This window comes from Cololabis saira, chromosome 18 (genome assembly GCF_033807715.1).
Source record: "Cololabis saira isolate AMF1-May2022 chromosome 18, fColSai1.1, whole genome shotgun sequence".
Lineage (NCBI taxonomy): Eukaryota > Metazoa > Chordata > Actinopteri > Beloniformes > Belonidae > Cololabis > Cololabis saira.
Window position 1 is genome coordinate 14,182,019 of NC_084604.1, and position 26,829 is coordinate 14,208,847.

At 41.0% G+C, this 26,829-nt stretch overlaps 1 protein-coding gene across 1 annotated transcript in view; it reads right to left on the minus strand.

The window, feature by feature from the left end:
- The window catches only part of igf2r (insulin-like growth factor 2 receptor), a 53,550-nt gene that overhangs the window by 20,692 nt on the left and 6,029 nt on the right, over nt 1-26,829 (minus strand). Inside the window, exons 3-31 of the mRNA XM_061707475.1 lie at nt 22,773-22,891; nt 21,291-21,389; nt 20,847-20,979; nt 20,289-20,400; nt 19,816-19,924; nt 19,486-19,645; nt 18,350-18,539; nt 16,858-16,961; nt 16,431-16,595; nt 16,046-16,189; nt 15,741-15,896; nt 15,501-15,638; nt 14,231-14,381; nt 13,928-14,096; nt 13,743-13,858; nt 13,412-13,571; nt 12,600-12,776; nt 12,198-12,293; nt 9,689-9,790; nt 8,283-8,445; nt 7,682-7,858; nt 7,187-7,333; nt 6,551-6,729; nt 4,786-4,873; nt 4,385-4,594; nt 4,156-4,286; nt 2,723-2,826; nt 1,854-1,987; nt 1,561-1,757 (exon numbers count right to left, since the gene is read on the minus strand). Of these exons, the coding sequence (XP_061563459.1) occupies nt 1,561-1,757; nt 1,854-1,987; nt 2,723-2,826; nt 4,156-4,286; nt 4,385-4,594; nt 4,786-4,873; nt 6,551-6,729; nt 7,187-7,333; nt 7,682-7,858; nt 8,283-8,445; nt 9,689-9,790; nt 12,198-12,293; nt 12,600-12,776; nt 13,412-13,571; nt 13,743-13,858; nt 13,928-14,096; nt 14,231-14,381; nt 15,501-15,638; nt 15,741-15,896; nt 16,046-16,189; nt 16,431-16,595; nt 16,858-16,961; nt 18,350-18,539; nt 19,486-19,645; nt 19,816-19,924; nt 20,289-20,400; nt 20,847-20,979; nt 21,291-21,389; nt 22,773-22,891 (4,130 nt within the window). The remainder of the gene's footprint in view (nt 1-1,560; nt 1,758-1,853; nt 1,988-2,722; nt 2,827-4,155; nt 4,287-4,384; nt 4,595-4,785; nt 4,874-6,550; nt 6,730-7,186; nt 7,334-7,681; nt 7,859-8,282; nt 8,446-9,688; nt 9,791-12,197; nt 12,294-12,599; nt 12,777-13,411; nt 13,572-13,742; nt 13,859-13,927; nt 14,097-14,230; nt 14,382-15,500; nt 15,639-15,740; nt 15,897-16,045; nt 16,190-16,430; nt 16,596-16,857; nt 16,962-18,349; nt 18,540-19,485; nt 19,646-19,815; nt 19,925-20,288; nt 20,401-20,846; nt 20,980-21,290; nt 21,390-22,772; nt 22,892-26,829) is intronic.

Here is a 26,829-nt window from a genome sequence, read left to right on the forward strand (position 1 = left end):
CCTTTTCCACGCAAATGTTCAGATGAATCAAGGGTGAAATGACCGTGGAAATGTGCGGTGCCTGACGCCAACTTCATGGCTGGCGTACGCACGTTTCCACAGCTATTGGTCCGTTGGCGACACTTAGTGGTGATGCTGGGAAACTGTTAATAATGTGAAAACAATTAGCCCTCAGAGTGATGTGCACATCAGAGAGACACACTGATGATGAACAATTAACACATTCAACTGTCTGCAATTACACAAGTGGATATAAAAGCAAAGTGGTGCAGAAATACCGTTAACAACAATGGCAGCTTTGGCAGTGTTAGAAGATATCACAAATGGCACAGTAAGAAGAGAAAGAATATTTAGCCGGTTTTCCTAATGTAATCGGAGCTATCGACTGCACACACATTGCTATAAAAGCACCATCACTGGATGAATATGTGTACGTTAACAGGAAGCATTTTCATTCCATTAATGTACAGATTATATGATTAATTTATGTTATTTGTGAAGTTATTTCTTGGAAAAAGGGGCAGATCAGATAAGATTCTTCTTCTTTCTGCTTGCTTTTCATTCACGAGTTAAGAACATTTGTATTTGTATTGAATTATTTTATTTTTTTGAATGAAATAAAGAATATAAAAAAAATAAATAAAAAAATATGTCACAGGTGTCAAACTGAATCCCAGAAGGATTGTCCTGCATGTTTTAGATGTTTCACCGCTTTAACACACCTGATTCTAATTAATGATCGTCACCAGCTTGTCATCAAAGTCTGGATAGTTCTGTTGATGACACAGCTCCTTGTATCACGGTGCAATTAAACAGGGAAACCGGCCCTCGAGGGCCTATTTAAATACATTTGCATATTTAAATGGGGGCGTGGACAGGGAGGAGTCTGGTACTCCTACATGTGCGCTCAATTCCACGTTGATTGGGATGTACAAAGGAATTGTGCTTGGATTCATGCCTACGCACAGTTTCATACATCTGGATTTTTTTGTGCGTAGGACGTTTTCTGGATTTAAGCGTACGCCATGTTTCAGTAGGAAATCCACGCAAGTCTTTGTACATGAGGCCCCAGGAGGTATTGAGTCATGAATGTGTGATGAAAGAGCACTTTGGGCGCTAGCGCCAAGACTGCATCGGATCAATGAGGGAAAAAAGCTCATTCCAAACACAATTTTTATATAAAATAATCAGAAAAAGTCTGTTCTGCTGCTCAGTCAGATGGCTCAAACTGTTTCTTTTCTGATAACTAATCTCTCAAAAAAAAAACTAAGAGGAGCTAAAAGCCAAACCAAAATGACATCCAGGTTCTCTTGTATATCTTTTGTCTCTTATCTCTTGTGTACTTGTTGTTGACCAGGACCTAATCAGCAGGCTCCAGCTCAACTTGTGCACACAGTTGAACACAAACCCCACATACAAATATCAGATGGAAGCCAACATGATGCAGAGAATGGACACTAGAATAACTGCCTGTCAGACGGACACACACCCCTGGACAGCAAGGGAGGACATTTCCAGACCACACAGACAAGGGCCACCAATAGAAACTGCATTACTCACCACTCTATCTTTGTCGCACTTGAAGCGTATAATGCTGGTCCTGTTGCGTATTCCGCCTGGACAAGCCTGACCGCTGGTGTATTTCAGCTTCAGGACATTCCTGTCCCACGTAGGACCAGAGTCCACTTGCCCCAGACTCACGTATTCATCTCCATCCTTGACACAAGATGCAGCGTTGGAGGGACATTTCCACGAGCCTACAGCGAGACAAGTGTCAACTTTGGAATTTCTTTACTGGATCCAGTTGCATGCAACGTCTCGACAAAAGATGGGACAACGTAATACGAGCTGACCTCCCTGGTCCACCAGCGACCGGCAGACATTGATGTAAAAGCGCTTCTTTGTCTCCTGAGTGGAGATCTCCACCTCCCAGTTCTGAGAGTCCATGGCCAGAGGGGAGAGGTCGTACGAATGGCCCTGACCATCACTGAGGACAGAGCAGAAAAAAAGGGTCCAGTCTCTGTCACATGTGTCCTTGGATGACTAGGATAATACTTTTTCTTATTAATCCCTACACAAAGGAAAACATATTCAGGGTCAATGATGATCACTTTAACCAGTCTATGAATTCAACGTATAGTTTGTTCTAGGAGTTCCTGTGTGAGTCACAAGTACAGCCATCTAACACTGACAGATAAAGATAAAGGTATATATTTTATTGATCCCCCAGGGGGAAAACCCAGGATGCACCATTTACGGTTAAATCAAGCAACTGAAGTCACTTAAGGTAACAGAAAATGATTTATTTTAGGGGAAGAATATGAAATATATTTTATTCCCTTTCTCTAAGAGATGAATTCTGGAAACTGTGCTGTAAAATATCATTAATCATACTCAAGGGAAACACCACCATAAATGTAGGATGAGAATATAGCCCCTCCAATTACAGCAGAAGTCTATAAAAATACACAAAAAGCAGCATAAAATACTGAATTCATTCATGAAAATTGCAGTTACTGTCACCAACTGCTGCTAATTATAGCATTGTCCCTAACAATAAAAGGAAGCTCTTTAATAATGGAGGGTTATTTCATGCAGACGTAAATAAAGTGGCGTGTCCAACATGCCAAGTAAAGAGTTTGAGGGAATGAACAACACATGATGCAAAGGTGAAAGGTTTTAAGCAGGAGGAGGGTGCATAAGAGGAGGTGGGGATGGTTACTTGTAGGAGCAGCTGGAGGTCTTGACTGGGACGCAGGCCAGAGCAGTGGGCCAGTTGAACAGGTATGTGCAGTCTGGTGTCTCCTTGATAAACTCTGGTTTACCCTGAGCAAGTGAAAAACACACAGCACGTTACCATCATTGAAGAGCTGACATATAGTGACTTTCCATTACCACTAAAATTGTGCAAAAACCTACATACGCCTTCATGAGGTGTTTTTTCAGGCTTGTCAATAGTCCAGTTTAGCAAAAAGGTGTAATGGAAAGGATTCTTGCACATTTGCAAAACTCTGGCAGCACTGGATGTGATGCAGTCGGCCGATCTAAAACCATTAACATCTAATTATCGCTGTAACTCTACTTAATCATGATGTACGGCTGCTTTACATGAAGGCTTTGCCTGAGAATAACTACCGTAGTTGAATGTTCGTCCGCTGCCTTTGTCTTATTTTGACTGATTTTGTAGCAGAAGTAGCACTTCATTGATTCATTCATTTTCTACACCTCCTTAACCCTAAACAGGTTCACAGGGACCTGCTGGAGCCGACCCGAGAAAGGTCCATTCCATCACGGAGTCACATGTACAGAAACAACCATACATGCCAATTCCATTCCTGCAGGTTTCATCAAATCAAATTTTTGACTTTTTAGTCCATTAAAAATTAAATTTTAGACACGCAAAAGCACAAAAAAAATAAACAAACAAAAAACATACAAAAAAAAGTACATTTCTTCAAATTGGACACTGTATTTGAGATATGCTAGATGCATTTTTGAACAATAGTAAACATAACCATTCAAAACATCTTGGCATGAGTTTGCAGGTCTGTGTGTGTGTGTGTGTGTGTGTGTGTGTGTGTGTGTGTGTGTGTGTGTGTGTGTGTGTGTGTGTGTGTGTGTGTGTGTGTGTGTGTGTGTGTGTGTGTGTGTTATTAATCTCAGCTCTTGTTCTTCAGAATGTCTTTGTCTGATTTCTCCTCACTGGCCCATGACAGCGTGTGACCTCGCTGAGCCATTTTACTGCCAGACCTTCTGCAAATGTGTCTGCATCTTTGGAAAGGCTTTCAACAACTGTTTGGTTCGTGCTACTCATTTTATGTAGTTGCCCCAACCGATTCTCTGCTACAAGAACTACTACAACACCACGAGAAAAAACAATCTAATGCACCGAAATGCTTATTAGAGGCAGCGATACATGGACGTTGGAACAGTAAGACCTGCTTATAAAGATTAAAGACCTACGACAGAGCATTTAAGACTTTAAGACTAAAATTTAGATTTTTAAATTCAAGACTTTTTAAGACCCCATGGAAACCATGTCATGTGTCCAAAACTAAAGATGTCTCCATCCGTCTTATTCAAAGTCAAGATCTTCTTCTTTGTTTTGAAGAGAAGTCTCACAAACGTGGAGAGTGGAGAGGTCCAGTGACTTACAGGATGCATGTCAGGGTGGCAGGAGAAGGAGACGACTGTGGATCTTTGGAAGACTTTATGGCAGACGTCTCCGTTGGTGTAGTTGAGGATGATCTGGTCTCCCACAAAGTTCAGAATCTGGTTTGCCATTCCTGCAAGCACACACACAAATACAAATCGCTAAGTGAAGCAATAACTTCATGAAATCTATTTTAAAGATAAGACGCATGTGTTGTTTTTATTCCCATACCTGCAGTTTTGTGACTGCTTTCATCCACCTGGCAGGAAGCCACCGATTCGATGCCGGTGTCTGTGTGGGTGCAGACATCCTTCTGGAGCGCCCCGCAGATTGACAAATGGTAGGTGTACTTGCCACTGACGACAGGGTAATCTTTGTCCTTCAGAGAGCTGAGGTCAAACTTGTAACCAGTCTTGGGGTCATGGACTTGGCAGTTTTGACCTGCGAACAAAGGGCTGGATGATTAAACCTCCATTACTGCGTCTGATGCAGCGCGACTGTTTACAAATGTACTGAACCTTTCGGCCCTTTTTGATTGGATTGTTTTCAAACAATTCTCAACATCATTTGCTTTACTTATTATTTATGACTCTTATTATTTGTTTCTTAATGCTGTTACATCATTTTTTCACCTTGTGCCTTCCTGACAGGGCAGGCCTCAGATGTCCTCCAGATGAAGATGTATTCACAACCCTCTTGACGGTCAAACATGGGAGAACCCTACAAGTAGACGAGCAAAAGAATGAGCACTTAAGAGATGTGAATTGTTGATAACACCTTTTACTCAACATTGCAGATCAAAGCTGATCCGTGGAACATGGCAGTATCACTCTATACCAGCCCCCGGGTCTCGCACTCAGCAGGCACGCCGATTTTTTCCAGTGTCCAGCCGCGGTACTGCAACAAAAAATCCCATGGGGCCAAGAAAGCTTTTTTCCCATAGACCGCAATAGTAAAAGAGAATCCTCTAAAACTGTTCACAGGAACCTCCAGCTGTAATCACCGTTAATTACTAATCTTTGTATTCTATATTTTAAAGTCATGGACTTTATATCCATCAAAAATGTTTTATAACGGCCAGAAAAGTCAAAGAAAAGTCTCTTTCTGGGTGTGACGTCACGGCCGTGTCGGTGCCATTGATGTTGCCCCGGGGCATGATGGGAGGCCCCAGAGCATCATGGGAGGTGACTCAACTGTGCATGCTCTATGGGCCCGATAACGCGGAAGTAAACCCGGAAGTCAGGAACTTTTTCGCCGTATGCGCAGAGTGAGCAACTTACATTGAAATGAATGGGCGGCCATTTTCAGTATTCTATCCAGTTAATACTATAGATCCCTGCTCTATACTCCTGGCTTAAAAAAAAAATAAAACAACTGTGCACTTCAGTGAACATACGAAAAACGAAATCTGCACAAATGGAAAAACTACAAACAAGGTGGTGTGCTTTTACCGTCAGTAAAATAAGAGAGAGACTGATTCCCTATATGCACGTTCCTGTAAAATATAGGACAATGTGACTATGCAGTGGGGATAGTGATCTTTTTGATGCAATCTATGATTTCTGGAAAGATAATACTTTGAAATGACATTTAGTAAGTCAATGCCCAATTGGGCGGAGGGGGGGGCTAATCTTTCAGTTCACGTTTAACATGTGCAGGAACTTCCCGGGGATGTGGAGTAAAACTTCTGTCTGCACTACACAACATGATTCTCATTCGCTTGTTCTAAATAACTCAACAAAGCTGAACTTTGAAGATACAAGAAAGCGCATTGATTTTCAAATAGAGGATGAAATCAGGCGCTGCATATGGTCCCATTTTAGAACGATTAAAGAAACCGTTGATTGAATGCAGCTGGAAAAAAGGATTACGTCACCCGTCGTCAGGCCAAAAAATCATTCACAATTATTCAGTGACATCAACATGGTAAGAAAACGCACATTAAGTGACTCTTGTTTTTAACCATCCCGTTTGTCTCCCATCATCGTAAACACAGGAGCTGCATTTCAAGCAGAATGCTCACAGATCTTAACAACGGCTGGTGAAGAAGACCCGGACACCTCTAATATACATATATATAAGTGCAATAAAACGTGACTGACGTTTCAGGCATATCGGTTTTGTGTCTGTAAGAATAAACTTTTTTTTTTCTGTCTTGCTTGGGTTAGTATGTAAAGGCCAGTGGAGTAAAATTGGGGGCCCACTTTTACGCAGGCGTCTACTGAAAGAGAGCGCTTCCTTATCTCAGAGCCATGAAGTGATCACCATTTGTGGTATTATTTAGAAGTTTCTAAGTCAAATCTCATTCAAATATTATAAATTAAACAAAAATGAAAGGTGAGGAGTGGATGTTAACACGGTCAGCTTGGCAACGGAGAAGGTTCTAGTGAAACTCACCGGGTTGTCGTCACACTGCAACATGATGCGTGTCGAGTAGCGGGATGAAGAATTACACACATCTCCATTCTGGTACACTATGCTGATGGAGCCGTCATCCGCCAACTGTGGGCTGGACTGGACATAACCCAGGTTGTAACCTTTCCCAGCAATCACACCACAAGCACCCAGAGGACCCACTGCAGAGAAGATGAAAAGTTGCATTGTCATTGTACATGCAGGTCTTGACTTCGTATTACTGTAACATGAAACAGTCACTTCACAAAGAATTAGCATCAATCCAAACTACATACATGTGAATATGACGGCAGTTTTGAGGGATTAGTCTACTCATTTTCCTAATTACACACTGAAACACATCAGAAATCTTTACTATCAAATGTGATACAAGCACATCCTTAGTTTTGAGAAGCTGGAAAAGCAAAACGATTATAAATATTGTTAGTAAAGAAATCTATTTCATTTCATAATTAAAATTTGGTTTAATATAATGCTTCACAAACCAAAATACTGAAGATTCCGGTATTAGAAATTCAAATTCTGTTATATCAACAAAGGAAACTTGAACACCTGTAACCTACAAGTCCCCCTTTTTTTATTGAACCATAAATGAGTTCAAAGCCCTTATTACCTCACCTGGACAGTCCTTTAGAGTTGGGAGGGGTTTGCACACGTTGATGTAAAAGCTCCGCGACATCTGCACACCTGAGTCTATAGGAATCCAGGGACTGTCATTTTCATCTCGGATCAGGTGACTCAGGTCATACTCATTACCGTGGGCATCTAAAGGGAATTGAAAAGACAATTTTTATTTTTTTATTCCCCTTTATTTTTCCCATATTTTCAAGTACATTTCTGTATTCTTATCCATTTTGTGGTAATTAGTGGTGGCGATATCAACCGACTTGCTAAATATGTATGCATGTCCTTTTCGAGCCTTGTGGCCCATAGAGCCGGTGTTTATCTCCGGTTTCTGTAGCGCAAACGAACAGGTGGTAACCACTCCCAGAAGTAATTAAGTTAAATCTTAAGTCACACATTGAAACCAACTGAAGTATTTGATATCAAATATGTCAGAGATTCACTGTGTACACTTTGAAATAGTGTGTATACGTGTGTGTCTGTCAATACCAGTGATCTTGCAGTCAACTGGAGCAGGCATGCAAGCCAGGGCAGTGGGGAACTCGAACAGGACATCATGGACCACATGGTTGGGAAACGTACTCAAGTCCTCATGCACCATTTTTATGGAGCCAGCTTGAGCGTTTTGATCACACACAAAGTTTATGGTGAAAGTGTCCCGAGTTGCTGGAAGGAGAAAATAACAGTGGAAAGATGAACTACAGAGTAAAGAACATATTTATACATGAAATTCCCATGCAAGGCCAAACTCATTTATTGTTTTATTATTGTCTGCTTTAGTGCACCTTGAATAGTATTTTAACAAACATTCCAGGGTTTGATTATAATTATCTCACCGTAATTAAATTAGTTCTATATCTGTCTGGATAATTACTGAAAAGAAATGTGTAGGTTCTTATAAACACACATACTGTAACCCAATAAACAGTCAAACAGAGTTCATATAAACAACAGTTTGTTTCCCATCTGGTTGAAAGATTTCTAAACAAAATAACCAATTAATATGCACTTTGGTACAAAAGAAAAAAAATCCTGGTCACTGAGTTCTGTTTCCTGTCATTTCAAACGTAATCTTTTATCGCTGCGGTACCTGTCACATCATCCCGGGGTCCTTTATATATTAGCTTCAGAACACCATCGGTGGAGTACTGGAGGGTCTCCTCCACCCCGACTGGGCTGGAGGGCTGCCCGTTCTCAAGCTCACAGCCAGCCATTCCCTTTCCACATCCCGCAGCATCGGAGCAGATATTCACCTGCAGGAAAGAGACGATTACATATAAAGAAATAATAATGCAAAAAAAAAAAAAAATAAAAATCCTATCAAAAATCTAAAAGTGCTGAGGTTCATCAAATGATGCAGGGGCATAACCAGGAGTGCAGTCTCAAGCTAGTTAACCTGTAGGTGGTGCTGCTTCTTCCATGCAGACAGGTCAGAAGCAGACTGAGATTTGTGCCAAGACCGTGGGGTCATCTGGCAGGAATGACAAGTATAGTTGTGCGTCATCTGCATAGCATAATTTGGACCATGGAGGTGGCGTGCATGGCAAAGAGAAGGTGCCCAAGGACCCGTGTGGAGAGGCAGTTGGGATGAGGACACTTATCCTTGCTATGACACTTTAAAGGAACGCCCGCATTCTAGGATCAAAACCAAGAATGCGGTTGCTCAAAGCGGCCATTGTTTGAGAGTTAGATAGCAGTGGATAACCGTGGTCATCGGACTCATCCGGGTGTTTATCTTCAGTCAAATTGATTACTGCAACAGTGTCTTCACAGGTCTGGCTAAAAAGTCAATCAGACAGCTACAGCTGATCCAGATCGCTGCTGTCTGAGTTCTCACCAGAACTAAGAAAGTGGACCGCATCACTCCGGTTCTGAGGTCCTTACACTTCACTATCTCAGAGAATATACTTTAAAATACTTCTGTTACTTGTTTTGATGATACCAGCCACACAATGGGAATTTGTTTTTCTACTTTTTTTTTCTTTTTATATTTTTATCCCATTTTTTCCACCCCAGTGCTCATACCTAATTCAGTCCTGGGCATTGCTCCCTCTACCAACCCGAGGAGGGCCATACTGAGCTCAGGTCTCCTCCTTAACCTGAGGAGTGAGCAGCTTCTTTTCACCAGACAGGGTGGGGATTCTCCGGCCGGACGTAGCGCGTGGAAGGATCACGTTATTCCAGCCAGATCCTCCCCACCCAATCTGACGCCCCGGCTGGCTTTTACACATGTTACAGAGTATCTTTGACATTGTTACATAAGATACAAAAGAAACACTCCTATTTTGTGTTTTTTTATGTGTGTTTGTTTAGTTTTGTTTTCATTTACTGCTTTCTGATGTTTCATTGGTTAAACTGTAAAAAACCATTGATTGGATTAGTGTATCATGAATATAATTTGAGTACATGCAGTTTCACATCTTGATAAAACAAAGTGGAACGTTGTAAATAGTGAACATAGTCTAGATTACAACAGTATCCGTGTGTGCGTCTTACCAGGAAGTCCTTCCCATTAGCAGATATATTGTATCCAGACTTGGAGGCCAAAAGCTTAAGGTTGTACTCGAAGCCGGTGTTGGGGTCCACCACCGAACAATTCTGATTAGCAGAGAAGACATTAATGTTTAAAAAGAAAAAAGATATATCATTTTCATATTGTATATTGAGATTCTGGGTAAAAATATTAATTAAACCCAGAATGCAATGATTTGTAAATATCATAAACTTATCTCAAATCTCATAAACAAACAAACAAGCGGCATGAGCAGGGTGATGTTTACTATGGTGTAGCAGCCCCTCTTCTCACAAGGGTCTGTAAACATCTGGGGCCTCATTTATAAAAGAGTGCGCAGGATTCATACTAAAAGTGGACGTAAAGCCAAAAGCTGAAAATGGCGGGCGTAAAAAAAAATCTGGATTTATAAAACCGCGTGCACGCACACTTGCACGCAATGTTCGCTTTATAAATCACAGTCCAACTGGAAGGTTGCGCAGATGAATTCGCCTCATATCCCGCCCTCTACACGCCCACTCCATACCAAAAATGGGCAATGCAAAGTAGTTCATGACTGTATTTGCATATGAATAAGCCTGCTGAGCATGCGCAGCGGCTTCCTGCAGCCTGTTACTGCTGCACGTCAGGATGAATGTGACGTGTCGAGCCACCGTGCCACTAAATTTCATGGAGACTGAGATCGACATGTTGTGGATGAGGTGGAGGACAGGAAAACCACATTATTTGGTGGTCACAGTAAAAGTAGAAAAAGTATATAAATAGTATAAAATAAAGCGAGTGAGTGGCAGCACGTCGTTGCTGCGCTAAACGGCGTGATTGCCACGGACAGATGGTGCAGAAAAAAAAAAAAAAGAAGAGGTACGGAGCCCCTAAAAGGGACACAGATTTTTTTATATATATATATATATATATATATATATATATATATATATATATATATATATATGTATATGTATATAAATATATATATAAAATGAGTTTTACGTGCGCGTGTGAAACCTTTAAGGCTGATTTATGGTTCCGCGTTACACCAACGCGTACCCTACGGCGTAGGCTCTGCGTCATTTTAACGCGGAACCATAATTTAGGCTTACGCGCGCGCGTAAAACTCATTACATATTTAAAAAAAAATCTGAGTCCCTTTCGGGGCTCTGTAGAGTGGCCCGGCACTCATTTGTTCTGTCCTCAGTCACTCTTCGGTTGGAAGCAGTGGGTGACGAGGAGTTTCCCGGCGTGTCCTGCACTGCGGCTGCAGCAGCACCTGACTGGCGCTGTGCTTCACACACAGAGGGACACGATCAGCGCTATTATATTATATATTAAGTCTGATATGTGATGACATTAAGAGTATGACATGAATCTGGCTTCATTTCACCACCTCACCACCTGCGTCGCCAGTTCCCCTTATCTTAAGACTGTTCCTACGGGAGGGTCAGGGTTGCCGTAGGGATACGCAGATTTTTCGGTTAGTTTTTTCTTTTTAAATCCCAACCTTTGCGTAGAAGGTGGCTTGCGCATCTTACAAGCCCTGTTTTGTGCGCAAGCAAGCTTTATAAATGAGGCCCCTGAGCAGTAAGGAGACCTTAAGAGGAATGTTGTCCTCATGTCTGATGCAGGATTCCAGCTGCTCAACACTCCTGCTCAGAGATTTCTTTTTAATTTCATGATGTGCCAAATGTTTTCCATTGGTGAAAGGTCTGGACTGCAAGCAGGCCCGTTCAGCACCCAGACTCGTGCTGTCGTGATGGATTTAGTATTGTATTGCTGATATGTGCAAGGCCTTACGTGGAAGAGATGTTGCCTGGACGGGAGCACATGTTGCTCTAAAACGACTATGTTCTTTGCAGCATTGACTGAGCCTGTTAAGATAGGTAGGAACTAATGCAACTCCTGTCACCAGAGATGCAGACTTTTGAACTAAATGCTGATAACAAGCTGAATCGTCCCTCTCCTCTAATCTACAGTGCACAGTATCCACGGTGTCCAAAAAGAATTTCCAATTTTGATTGACCCGACCACAAAACATTTGTCTTATTTGCCTAGGACCATTTGAAATGAATTTGACCCAGAGAAGACAGCTGCATTTCAGGATCGTGTTCACCTATGGCTTCTTTTTGAAATGATAGAGCTGTAAGATGCATTTGTAGATTGTGCAGCAACACTTGTTCATAGGCAGCGATCTCTGGAAGTCGAATGCTGAGCCCATACAGTGATTTCCAGTTGAGAATCATGGCTTTTTTAAACAGGCCCTCAGTTTAAAATAAACTGAGGGCCTGAAGATCACAAGCAACCAGTTTTGATCTTCAGCCTTGCCCCCAGTACACAGGGATTCTTTCCTGATTCTCTGAATCTTTTGATAATATTATACACTGCAAATTGTGGGATCTTCAAAATCTCCACAATTTTACGTTGAGGAACATTTTCTTGAAATTTTTCCATAATTTTTTGACGCAGATTCAAGATTTGCAAGATTCAAGTATATTAACTCACATCATTGTTGGTGGTTCGGATGGCGCAAGCAGCTCTGGTCTCCCAAATGAAGTTGGCAGTGCAGTTCTGCTTCATCAGAAACCGTGGTCCCATAGGCTGCACAGTGTGGCGCGCAAACACAGTCATGTCACAGACAATTGCAGAAAGTTCAGCAGGAAAATGCTGCCTAATTTTGTTCAAAACTCATACACACACACACACACACACACACACACACACACACACACACACACACACACACACACACACACACACACACACACACACACACACACACACACACACACACACACACACACACACACACACACACACACACACACACACACACACACACACACACACACACACACACACACACACACACACACACACACACACACCATGTATATATTTACTCACAGTTTTGCCTCTGGAGCAGACCATGTGGATGCGTGTTGTGTAGAAGAGCTGTTGGCCCTCTGACATGCAGGCCGATCCGTCTGTGAACTCCAGCAGGAGCCGGTCCCGCTCCTCGATGACCGGTTCTCGCTTGGACACACCCATGTTACTGACCGACACTACCTCCTTCAAAGAGTCCTGAGGACAGCGGGAAGGAAACGGCTCTTACACCAAATTTCACGACTTTCTGCTGATTTGGTAACGTAGATGTTAACAACCTAGTGTACGTTTCCAAAAACTAATCAGGTGAATCTGAAGCTTAGCAGACAGTCATTTGGTCACTTGAAAAACTAAATGGAGAGAGACTTATTGGTTCTACTGCAACTATTTTTCATTTAACATGGTTCATCCATATTATTCCCGTAGAAGTAGAAACAGCTGATTCATGTGATAATCTGAACAGCATATTCACTACATCATAACTAAAGCCATTAAGACTTGATGCCACATGAAAGCATTACAGTGTCCACACCTCAGGTGTTAATAGGCAACTGCAATCTGAATTTTCTTGAGAGTTGTCAAGTCTATTTTTTTGTACGTGTGAAGTTTAACATTGCAGCAGAAAGAATCCTGTATAAATGATGCTGCTGTCATGTGTCATGTTCATACATCCACGCGTCAGATCAAGAGAGACATTCAGCAGGGTTATCAGGGATATCTCTGTTGTATGACCAGAAATATCTGCCGAGACTATATTTTTGTATCACCAATGAAGTTTAATTCAGGTAAAAATCCTAACTAATACCGTTTCCAGTCTCCAGGTGGTTACAGACCTGCTCAGTTATGAATTTCATCTCGCAGACAGATGCATCACGGTCGCAGCCTGACACGAGGTGGACGGGCCGACATATATTGATGTAGTACTTCTTCCGGTTCAAGCTGTCAGACAAATCCATAGCCACCCAGTTTCCCCTGGAGGTGGAGCGTGACAAGCTGGGAGCAGAAGAGAGGAGACAGGACATGGTGTCAGGAGGAATCGGTCAAGTAAAGACCAGTGACACCTGACACTGCGCTGAATCTGTTTTTGTTTTTTTAATTGCTTCAGTAAATATCTTTACAAGTGTTCTTTGCTTCTCTTTTTCTAGAGTTTAAAACGTACTTTACCTGGATAAGTCGTACTGGTCAAGAGTGTTGGGATCCGTCACCAAACACTCATGTGGCCTCTCAGGACAAGCGTAGGATGTATACCAGCGGAAGTTGTAGGTGTACTTGTCTTCAACCTGTGTTCAGACAGTTCATCAGCACCATGCACACACATTTAAAAGAATATAAAAAAGAGTGAGTTTTACTTGGAATTCAGGTGTTCCAGGTCCAGCTTCTGGGTCGCAGAGGAAGGAGATGAGAGTGGACCTACGCGTGTGCTCCTTGTTGTTGTACTGAGAACCATTGCTGTAGGTCAGCTGGATCAGACCATCGTAGTAAGACAGGCGGGAGTTTGCCTCTCCAAGACTCCAAGAGCTCCACAAAGAAAAAAGACACACAGGGAAACATAAGATAAGATTAGAGTCAATGGTGTCATCATTGGTGTCATATTCGACAAGTGACTTGACTGTAAAAAGGTGCGTGCGTTTGTGTTCCTGGTTCCGTCTTACCTGCCGTCTACCTGACATGTTCCGGCCCTCTCAGGACATGTGGCCGCTTTGACGGGACCACACACGTTGATAAAGTAGTCGTAGCTGCCACTGGTCAGGTTGTAAAAGCCGCCGTCAGGTTTTGAGAGGGGCGTCAAGTCGAAATCCAGCCCTGCGGAGCCACAAGGGTTAGTTGGAGGGAGAGAGGTGGCCAATGGGGACATTAGGCCTGGGTTGATTTCATCTCCTCTTACAAAAAGAGGACCTTATTGAAGACATGTTACAGATTTGAGCCAGTAGTACGTTTTAACGCTGCATCCTGTACGGATAAACTACGTATAAGACTATTTCACAATCATATAACCAACAGGAATACAGAACAAATGAGCTTAAAAATGTCTATATGATGTTATTTTTGAAAGAAAAAATAAAAATACCTCAAGAGCGACTTATTTGGTTTACAAATGAAGACAAACATTGTAAAAAAAATTATTAATTCATTAATTGATCAATGGTTAACTGCTTCAAAACACAACTTTGTTCATTCGAAGAGGCCTTTCACTTTTGACATGTTCCCCTCGTGAGTCTGCACAAACTGACACGCTTCCCTTTTCAAACTGTTACTACACTTTTCTTTTCTTACACAAATTACAACAAAGCCCTGATTTCACAGTGTTTGCTTGGGCTGCTGCTGAGCTAGATCACATCAGACGTGTCTGAAAGTATAAAAGTATTGCTAGTTGTTACTACCTTACTGTGGGAGTAATGCTCCTGTTTTCTCCCGAGGTAGCTGTTTATTATTTTGGGGTACTGCCAGATAAATATCAAACCATACCTCAGTAACAAAGGGTTTATTCAACTAAACATATCATCCGATATTCAGAGCTGGATCAATGCAAAGATGTTCTGCTCGTCACTGTTTTGTATTACTGTATAACTCAATATTTTTACATCTCGGTCTGTTAAGCAAACAGGCAAAGATGAGTATCCATCAGCTTCCGAGAGTTATGATAAAAACATATCCTTTTACCATGTCCTAGCAGTTTTATACCAAACAATTAATGTATTTATTTTATAAATGTGTTGTAACAACTTAGAACTGACAGTTATTTTTCCTCTGAATAGGCAGACAAAGTCAATTGTTGATTTCTCAGAAGCATCTGCAGCACAGACACAGACCTCACCGGCCCTCATCATCTCATCATCTTTCTTTTGTTAAGACAAGCGTCAGTAGGGCCAAGAACACACAAACAAAATAAATAAATAAATCAAACTTGAATCTGTTCCGTACCAGCTTGAGGGTCGTTCACCTTGCAGTCGTCTCCCTGCGTCTTCGAGAGGACGCAGGCAGCAGCCGTGTACCAGTCCAACTCATAAACACACCGATCAGACGAAACGCTACGAAGCACAGGAGCGCTCTCGAGGTCTCCTGCAGGGAAAAAAGAAGAAGTATAGCAGGGTAAAGTCATTAAACACTTGAAATAGCAGTCAAATCATGGATTGGTTATTTAATGATCACTTTTCACCTTACCTGGTTTGCATTTTAGTGTTAAGATAGTTTGGATCCTTATCTTATTACCCACACAAAAATCTCCATCGGTGTATAACAGTCTGATGTCATTTCCTATTTTAGTCTTCTGGGGAGATGAGAGAAAGCTGCCCAGGCTGGTGGTCTTATTGTTCTTACCTAGATTAAAGGGACACAATCAATAGACAAATGTGTCAACAGTAACATGTTTTCACTGGTGACTAAAAGCCAGGGACAAAATGTTCTTACATGTATGACTTTTCTTTCCTCCCAGGAGATATTCTTCAGAAATTAATGCATAAACTCACCCACAGCACAGATGGCAGCTTCCTTTGGACAACCAGCCGCTCCTCCTGCCTTGATAACTTTGTGGCAGACATTGAGGAAGTAACGAAATTCAGACTTTTCAGATTTCACATCCACTGCTTCCCAGTTCTCACCGACATCCGTCTCTGAAGTGGCACACAGATACAAAGGAAGACGGTTTATGGGTGACGGATGATTGCTCAGAGACAACGTGATCCTTAACGGTTGCTACAACCATAGAATATAACCACTCCCTTCAGATGTTAACATTACTGTAACTACATTTTATGTTATGTACTCAGCCATCTCTACATAACAGTTTCATCCGTTCTATAAACATACATCCAAGAGACAGCAAAATAAGTGTCTTGGACTCAGTAATCTCACCAGGGTATTTTGTAAGGGGTGAGAGGTCATAGTGTTTTTTTCCATCTGCGATCTGACACAGAAGATCCTCCTCCTCTTTGATGCAGGCAAAAGACGTCTCCCAGTCGAAGTAATACGTGCAATCTGCCTCCCCTGCAAACACCGGCTGCCCCCGGCCGTCGCTGGCTGTAACGGCAAACAATCAGACGGCTAACTTATATCCTTTTTTTTTTTTTTTTTTTTTATTAAACCGGGTAAATAAAATGGAAAGGAATTACAGCTTTTTCGAATGTAGATCTCGTTGGCAATTCCTTCATCTTTAGCACCAGATCAACACTACTTTCAACATCTTTAATACTGTGTATTCAATAAAGCTGCAAAATTAAGCAGAGAAATCTCTTTTCTCTATAATTATTAGGTAAAATAACATCTAAAACTTGGGTCTCACATGCTGTTTTGTTGCACTGAAAGTTGATGATGGTCATTCTCTCGAAGCCGGAGGAGCATGTTTTGCCATCTGGATAAATCAGAGTCAGATCTCCATCTGAATACCTGCGGAGCAGCAAAGGATGAGGATGAGCTGTTAACTGACTCTCAAACATGAAACCAAAAGGGAACTGTTATCAGTTTGCATAACTGAAATACAACAAACTCTATCGATTACAACCAAACCATCAATAATCACATGGGATGTATTTCAGCACAGACAAAACCGTTTTGAAGGAGTCACATGGAGTTTGATCATGATTACACCGGACTGTCAGCCCTCGGGAAGTGTTTCTTTTGCAGCTGGTACAAAGTGGTGCAGCAGAAACACAACAGAGAAGACAGACAAATTAAATGAATGTCTAATTCAGTAAGTCCAGTCCCATATAAAGGTATCAATAAAACGCTGATTTGTAAAAAGGCTGTCTGTCTGAGGCAACAATAGGTCACACTGATTATTCACGTCAGCTCCAGCCACCGACCTGAGTTGGGATGGCGGAGAAGGTGGCAGTGGAGAGAAGTGATGGACACCACAACCTTCAAGAACTGTAGCAACTCAACAGTTTTTTGAACTGAACATTGAACTGAACATTTCGCTTCATCACAATCAGACAGGAAGCGTGCAGCTTCTGTCGCTGCATTGCATCTTTCTGGGCTTTTGGAAGAACATTCCCAGTTCCTCTTGATGTGGGAAGTCAGAAACATCTGGCCCTTCCATCACGATCCAGATGCACGATAGTCTCCTCGCAGCCTGTTATAGCTGAAGGAGAGCTACGCCAGCTGCTTCTTGCAAGAGAGCGACGCATCCCATCTCCACCATCCCGGGGGCATAAAAAAAATGCAGATATTTTTGTCTGCTCTTCAATCAAGGTATCCGTAACGTTATTTTCCGATGCACGCTCTCTGTGAGCTGATGGGACTGTGCTCACCTGTGTCTGTGTTTGTGTGTGCGTGTTTTGCATCTACCGTCCGTAACAGAGAGCAGAGCATGCTACCATGTAGAGACAGAACTGGCCATCATGTAGATAAAAGATACAGAAATCTACTTGAGGCCATATGGTTTATTTAATAAAAGGGCGAGGTGTAGACCGGCTCTATAGAAAAACTCATCTTCATTACTTCTGTAGTTATCAGGCGCTGCACACAAAACAAGAGGGGGTGGGGCGCCCCAGAATAAAATGCTGGGGAAACACTTATGAAGTGATTCTTTGTGGTAAAGCATTAACTAATCTGAACGGCATATCTGCACCCAGGAAAAGAGAAATATCTATACCTGACAAGTTTCTATTTCCTGAGTTGTTTATTCAAACAAATGTATAAAACACACACGTTTTTTCCAATCCTAAAAACATCAGCCCACCGAAATAACCGTAATCATCATTGTACAGAGTAAAGAACAGGAACTGGCTTAGAAATTAAGGTACACGTACAGTACACGCACACACACACTTTACCTTAATGTCTGGTTCTCATATTTTCCAGCCACTTTATTCATCTGTCCGGACTTCTTCACCTGGCAGGATGATATATACTTTCCATCACCACATTCGGTGGTGGGGAGCTTGCCACACACGTTTAGGTAGTAGATGTAGCCCTCGGACCCGTCGCTGGACTCCGAGTGGGCATAGTATGGTTGGTCCGACACTAAATGCAGAAACAAACAAGATGAAGTTGAACATTGCCTATATGGTCGCTTCTATGAACAAAACAATAACCAATTCTATAAGAAACTGTGGAGCCTGTAAGCCTCAAAGTTTGGTGCTGCACCTCAACAAGAAAAAATAGAGTTATTTATAATCCCAGTGGTGCCTCTAAGTGTTTAAATTAACAAGAGAAAAATGTGGTTTTGTTGGATCACTTGAACTTTTAAAGTACTTGACATCGAGGACTAACAGCTGTGGTAGTTTATTTCCCATGTTGTAAGAAACTTCAACACGGCAAACGTAACCGCTTCAACAGTTTTGCAGTTAAGTCGTGGAATAAAAATAAAAAAATGAAAGATGGCCAAGAAACAGAAACTGTACGAAGAGGGGCTACAGTTTAAAGATTGAGGGGAAGCCTAAGGGAGACGAGCCAGTTTTGTTTTCGTGGCATAAAGGCAAGTTTGTCCATCAAGTGTCTGCCACACCTCTATCACAGTAATATAGTTATATTTTTTGGTTGGAGTCAGGTGGATTCATGCTTCTGGCCTGTGAACGGAAACAGAGTGTGTGTGTGTGTGTGTGTGTGTGTGTGTGTGTGTGTGTGTGTGTGTGTGTGTGTGTGTGTGTGTGTGTGTGTGTGTGTGTGTGTGTGTGTGTGTGTGTGTGTAGGGCCTTTGCTTGTCATGGAAATTTGAGTAAAAGTTTGGCTCTTCAAGGAATTGCACAGGTGCCAGCCATCGATCTGTACGACTGACGTGGCTACGATGCAGATTCTAGGCACTCATCAAACCATCATACAAATATACTGGATGGCTTTGATAAACTGAAATGTGATATGAAAACTAAGTAAAGAAAAAAAAAGAGACAGATAAAAATAATGCAATGGGATGAAGCGGTGGTCTTCGAGTGCAGGATTTGGGCTCTGGCTTAGAGGAAGGCCTGCTTACTGGACAGAGTGAGTGGTGTGAGATCTATGGAGACGTCATGCTGCTCGCTGCTCAGTTTGCATGAATTGCTCTCCAGATAGTCTCTGTGACAGGCATATTCAGTCACCCACTCCACCTCGTAGCGACAGTTTGTGTCTGCAATCATCTTAGGAGTGCTGCCCTGTGAACCCAGAAGAGAGAAAATCAACAAAATAATATAATAATTCACTTAATGTTGGCCGGTGCATCATTAAACTAGGTTCAAGTAAAACAAACCTGACAGATGACATCAATTCATAGAAACGTGTTTAAAAGAAAATAAGAAAGAAAAAAGCCAGAGGAAATGTCTACCAAATGTCTCTTTGACGGACAGATGAACGTGATGTTGACAGCAGGATGGTGTTCTTTACAGATCTCAGGAGGAGAGGAGCCATCTGGTAACTCATAATGCAACCTCAAGCTGAAAAGCAGAGATAAAGAAAAAACCCTCAGTAACTTCAGGTGAGTTCACAAGGAAAAAAGACATCAGTTCATGTAAGAATCACATATATCAACTTATAAGATTCAAAACCAATTCATTAGTAAATAAGAAAATACTTTCCAGTACTGTCCAGGCTACGCCTTTTTACCCAGTGGAATTAAACAGACAAATATTTTTTTTTTCTCATTCAGATAAAGTTGAATTTTACCATCTTATCCACGCATTAATCACAGAAGTCTAAAAGCATTCAAGAAATTCACTTCCTCATCTTTTGACGGAATCAGATGATAGTTGAGTACTGATAGTTTTATTGGCATGACGTTTGCGATAATAATGAAGGTACCTGTCACTGGACACGCGCTCCAGCCGGCCGCTAGGAGAGCCCACGTTGTAGGAGACCCCACCGGTGACGAGGCAGGCGGCAGAACCCTCTGGGCAGGATCTATCTGGACTGTCTGACAGTAGACAAAGAGGAACGTGACACGAAGGGAAGCGTAAACAAGACAAGAGAACATTTTCAAACACCAATGCGGGTCTATAATTTGCACACGTATATAAGCAACAGTTGTCCAACACTTTTAAAGGTGATCAGTTGCAGAAGGTTAAATTCACAGGTCGGACAGTTCTGATCAGCAGCTGTCGTTAATGTTATTAAGTCCATACAACTATAAAAGCTGTATTAAATAATGCTTATGATTCAGAGTTGTAACTAGCAGAAAGAGTTTCATTTCATAAATCCACAGGAGGAAGATCTTCTCTTCACCTCTTTTTTTTTTCAAGTTACCATCTTAAGTAGCTATTATTTTAAAAAGAAAAGAAAAACCCCATGCAAATCTTCTGATGGAGAAACTGCAGGTTCAGCATTATGAAATCTAATCAGAGATGGCTTTCAGTTACTTACTGAGACTTCGGCAGATGTTGATGTAGAAGTCAATGTTGTCGTCACCGTCATCCACCAGGTAGCCATCGTTCACTTTTATCAGAGGGTTGAGGTCGTGCTTCTTGCCATCCGTGTCTAGGACGTAGCAAGGTACCTGAGCAGAGAGGATGATTAATACTGCAAGCGTCAGAGAAACTATGCTGCATTCTGAAGAGGCACAGATGTGTTGCTAAAAGACAGACTAATTCATTTCACACATTCTTCCCATTACTTTCACATGTGACAGCATGTGACGTGTCCTCTGCACCGTGTGGTAAACAACCCAACAATAGTGGGCTGAGGTTAGGCAGCTCGTTTTCCTCTGAACTGCCTCATTGTTTCTGATGACCAGAGTGGGAGCTGGGGCGGTTTCAGTTTTACACAAAACCTCGTTAGTCTGCGTCCATCAGTTGTTCCAGCACATACCTCTGTGTGTGGCTTGAACGTGTCTTTTTTGCAGGCCGTGTAGGTCTTCCACTCAAAGTAATGCACGCACTGGGAAACAGCAACAAACTCTGGAGTCCCCTGCAGTAAGCACACCAAACACAAGTGAGAAAGTGCAAGAATGCACGTGCTAACCAGCTTTAACGACCAGGCCACCTTATGGGGGATGTGGGATTGTTTTACCGTAACATGAATAGATATTACCTAAAATACAATGTCATTACATTGCAGTAACTTTTGCTGAATAGAAGCACTTTTCCCATTTAATCGATTCAGTTTTGCTCAGAATTATTTCTATAATTAGGTCTGAATATAAAGAATGAAAAACACATCAGGATTTTTCGCACATATAAGGATCCCAGTTGATTTAAAGGTCAATATATGATACACAGTAAAGCCATATTTAATATAAGTCTGGTAAATACATTTTTATTATGAGGTTTATATGAATATTGCACATGTATCTCACTGAACAGTAATTTTACATTTTTTTGTACATGTAGAGGCAGTAAATAACCCTTTTTAAATTGGCAAACTTTTAAATTATTTGCCTGTCATATTTAAATCCTTCATTACAGTCCGTATTTAAATGACAACTTCCTCTCTAAACTCTGCTAACTATTACTACTGTTATGAGTAATTAAATACATTAATTATTAAAGCCAAAATAATTAGTAACTCCGTAAACTCTCAGATTATTACAAGGCACAGTTTGACTGGGCCGGTTAATACAAATCATCCACACTTGTTCACTTTCATCACATCTCAGAAGTGATGAAAGATTTGATAACTTTTTTGTTCACATTCTGACTTTACAGGAAATGACTCTTTAATGTCAGCTCAGAACTTAGCCCCTCACCCACCACCCACCACACACACCACCCACCACACACACCACCCACCACCCACAGGTTTATAAAGCAGAAAAGCACAGGATGACATTCGTTTGTCATCATTTCCTTTAACAGATTCTTTAGAGACGGAGTTTATCATTTATACGTTTTCCATTTATTTAGGTGAGACACTCGTTTTGATCCTTATTCGCAGGGGTGTGATGTTTTGCTGAAGTATCAACTTCTATCTATCAAAATGTTTTTGAAAGTCATAATACATTCAACACAGGTCATATTGACTGAACTATGGTATTGTAGCAGCTGTAAACAGAAGAATTTATATTAACGGTTGACTGGACACCAATCACTTGTATATTTACATCACCTACAAGTATGTAATACATGGCATGATAACCGGTAATCTTTGAAAACAGTACTTCCTCTCAGTGAGCCTGCTGCAGGCACAGAGGGGCGATGCAGCTGCTTTCCAGTTTGCAGCGTTCCCGTGTCACACGACAGCAAAAATAAATGACACAATATCAAACCATTCAGTCATACTCCTACACATCTTTCTCTTGGAGATTATGAATCACGTGGCTAAAAGTGCTCAGTGGTCTTATTTGAGTCTTACCATAGTCTTCCCACACTGGAAGCTGATGCTGGTCTGGATGTTGTTGTTGCCTTCGCGACATTTCTTTGTGCTGTTGTAATTAAGCACGGTGCCAGAGAGCTCCTGCAGGGAAGAGTCACCTGCACAGTGAAGGCAGACAAACACAAAATCAATACGCGATTCTAACACAGTTGCATCATTTCACAAGGTCGCATAACGTTTCATGCATTTTAAATACGTTGACAATAATGACTTACTCAGAACAAAATATAGCTGGCTAACAACCATGTTCCAACTAAAATGACTACAACTAAACTCCAATACTAAGAAATGAAAACAACAATAATGTGAATGTAGTTAATTAGCTCATCTCTTCTAGTCTTCTCTTAAAATGTATTGGCCAATAACATACAAGTTGCAAGATGTGGCTGATTACATAAAGAGTTTATCTGATAAAAAAAAAAAAATCGTAATGAAAAATAATGTTAATAAAATATATGTATATATCAAGCAGTTCAAAGTACAAAAAATACAGATGGAGATCTCCCTCTCATGCTCTTCCTCCCTGGGAGACAGTCTGGGAGACAGCTTGACAGAGTACCTTCACCCACCAACCTCCAGTGACCCAGCCAGTCCATGTAAACTCTGTCTCTGACCCATTCACACACCAACGGCTCTCTACCATACTATTTTAATAACAATTTCAGTACAGAATCTTCATTAATCTACCATTAGCCCCAGACTTAAAAAAAAAAAAAAAAAAAAAGAAACCACTGCTGTGGGAAACGCTCTGCCTGGGAAGACCGCCTGGATTTAGAGCCAGTCAGTTATAAGGTCACAGCATGTCATTCACATGAAACTCTGTAAATACGTACAGATGGAACGATGTGTTTTACATTCAGACAAATGAAACAAATGGGATCAAGAAAAGTTTGCTTTTTTTCTTACTGAACAACATACACATTGTTGGTGCCTGTATTGTAGTCAGGTTGTTTTCATTCCATTAGATTTGAAATAAGACAAAAAAAAAAAAAACATTTCAAACATATTTCTTCAATAACTTAATTGGGATAGGTCTTAAATAAGCGTGTGTTTATCACTGTGTGCCCTCTGAACTCTGTGATATGACAGACAGCGATCACGAGAGGACAACAAAGGAATGTGACTAGGGTTGCAAAGGGGTGGAAAATTTCCGGTAAATTTCCGGAAACTTTCCGGAAACTTTCCATGGGAAGTTAAGCTGGGGAATTTTGGAAATATTCCAAATTGGAAACTTTCCATGGGAATTATGGGAATTATGGGAATTTATGGGAATTATTGGGAATTTATGGGAATTAACTGGAAATTGGAATGGTCTTCAAAATATTTGACAATTGATGTATAAATTCTTGAATGTTTACAGAAAACCGTCTTGCTGGAGTCAGAAAAAACAGCATCAAATTTGAGGTAGCTACCACCATAATAAGCTAGCCTCTTAAATGGTCAATGAAATGAAAAATAGCTTTCATTTAGCTACCTAACTTACCAGCTAGCTAGCTACTGTGTTAATACATTTTTATTTAATATTTGCAAGTTAAACATTAATACCATTATAGATCAAATATATTTACCCCATAATATTATCAAAATTTACTTGACTTTATATAGTCCGTGGGCTCAAATGTGTGGCTTCAATAGTCTTGTGCTTTGAGCTCAAATGTGTGGCCTCCAGGCTTCAAGAAATCACCTGTGCATGTGATGGAGGAATGCACAGTGCCTGTAGGGGGCGTGGCCTCAATAGCCCTGCAGTAAGCAATGTGCTGTATGCATGTGATTGAGGAGTGTACTTGCATTAAATCTGGTTGTTTTAGCCAAGACTATGCTACAATATATTCCCCCCAACTATATTTAAGTTCCCTGTTAAGGGCCAACCTTCAATTCTGTAAATTTCTTATTTATTCCCGTTAATTCCCGTTAATTCCCATATATTCCCGTTAATTCCCATATATTCCCGTTAATTCCCATGGAAAGTTTCCAACTTTGAAAATTCCCGGAATTTTGCAACCCTAAATGTGACTCAACAGCAACGTGACCTACAAACCCGGCTCTTTATCCTCAGCTGCTACAGGTGAAGACGTGTTTATAGCCCAGCTGGTGGCTCTCCATCGACCAATGAATATTCTGTTATTAATCTGTATTTTTACTTTTTTTTTGTCCACTATAAGCTTCACATGAAAGCAATGACACTTGTGGGGTCAGATAGTCTGAAGAAGGCATTTCCTTTGCAGTTTTGTGAAGTATTCCTAATGTTATAAAAACACAAAAAGAATGAATTAAGTTGTCATGTTACTTGTAGGTCATTGTGTCACACATCCAGTTCCTCGTTTGCTTTTTGAAGTCCATACATATCCTCTGATTCACCAAGCCCACACTGACCAGCCAGAAGATGACATTTAAAGACCAAGTAAACAACGTTGTGCAGTGTGAAAGGAGAACTTTCCTGACAGTTAAAAACTAACCAGTTTTGTTATAAAAACAGAATTCCCAGGCTAAATTAACATCAATACGCTTTAATTTGAAAATGTAAACGTTTGCTACAGTTGCACCTGGTGCCCACACTACTCTTAATTTTCAAAATCTGCAGACCCCATTTCTGTCTGTTTTCAAATGTTTACATATTTTTTCATTGAGATCTCAACAGTTAAATTTACAAACAAATAGACACTGACTGTGACCATCGTCGGAGAATACCGGGCAGCGCCGTAGGTGGCAGCTATGCACCTCTCAGCTGTTTGCCAATAAAGTGAGAACAAGATGATAAACGTAAGCTCCTTTCCCACATGGTAAACAACTAAATGCAAATGAAGCAGCGAGCGCAGCTGAATTTGTTGCCTCTGTTATGCAGCTAATATTTGTATTTCATTATAATGAAACAGTCAAAAGATTGTAGCAACTGAGGAATAAGCAGTACATTTGGAAAAAAAAAAAGAAGAATATAATGGAAATGTTACTTCCAGCCCAGTTTACAGTCTGGTTTCACTTGACATGAGTCCGGTGGTCACGGATCACATTGAAGTTGTTCTAATGTGGATGCTAATCCACATTACATCACATGTTTGAAATGGCATTGTGGAACAAATAGAAACTAATGTGACATTATCTCTGCGTTTCAAATGGAATTTGACATTTGGACGGGCAACGTGTAGCGGGCCCGGAGGTTGCCAGAAGTTGTGTAGTGCAGGAAGACACCGGGCAAAATTGTGCTTGCTGAAACTGACTAGTACATTGTGGCTCGGGTTAAACACCTTCTGCAAGACCAGGTTCAGAGGAAGAAAACACGTCCCAACATCTTATCCAGGAACTCAAGTCCAGCTGACTCCTACTCAAACTCTTCAGGATTAGTTGAAATAACTCAAAATAAGTCATTTATAGAAGGGGTTGCTGGATAGATAATATTTTCAGTAATTAAGTTTCCTCATACTTGTGAATACAAAACAGAAAAAAAGTTCACTTTTCCTTTGTTTAATATTCAGTTTAAGGTATACTAAGATTTTTATTGCCAATAAAAACTAATAAAATCAAGCCAGAGGTATACGCTTTGACTGACATTTCTCAATGCAGAAAACAATGTTACCTTCAGGATTACGAGAGGACGAGCAGCTTAGGTCGTATATGTCAGTAAACTTTGTGGGTTCTGAACAGAACAGACCAAATGGAAACAACTAAAGTCTGAAGCAAGCAGCACAAAAGACAGAAGAGCATGGGATTAATGTCTATTTGTGTTTGTGAGCTTGATGATGCACTTCTGGATCATGTGATGTGTCTGCTAGTGTGATTAACCTCCCCTGACCATGTTGCCTCATGTTTTCCCAGTTCGTCATTATTTTACTCTCTATATAGGATCTTCTAAAGTCTTAAAAATATCTCTAATAAAATAGGAAATAAATAAAACCCACCACATTAAAACCTGTCATCTTACTCGTGTTTTTTAAACTAATAGAGCGGCGTGTGAATGGCATGAATGTTACTTGCAACCTCAGACCGGAGCACATGTTGTTGTGGGACTGAAATAACTGACAGCTGGAATGCTAGAAAATCA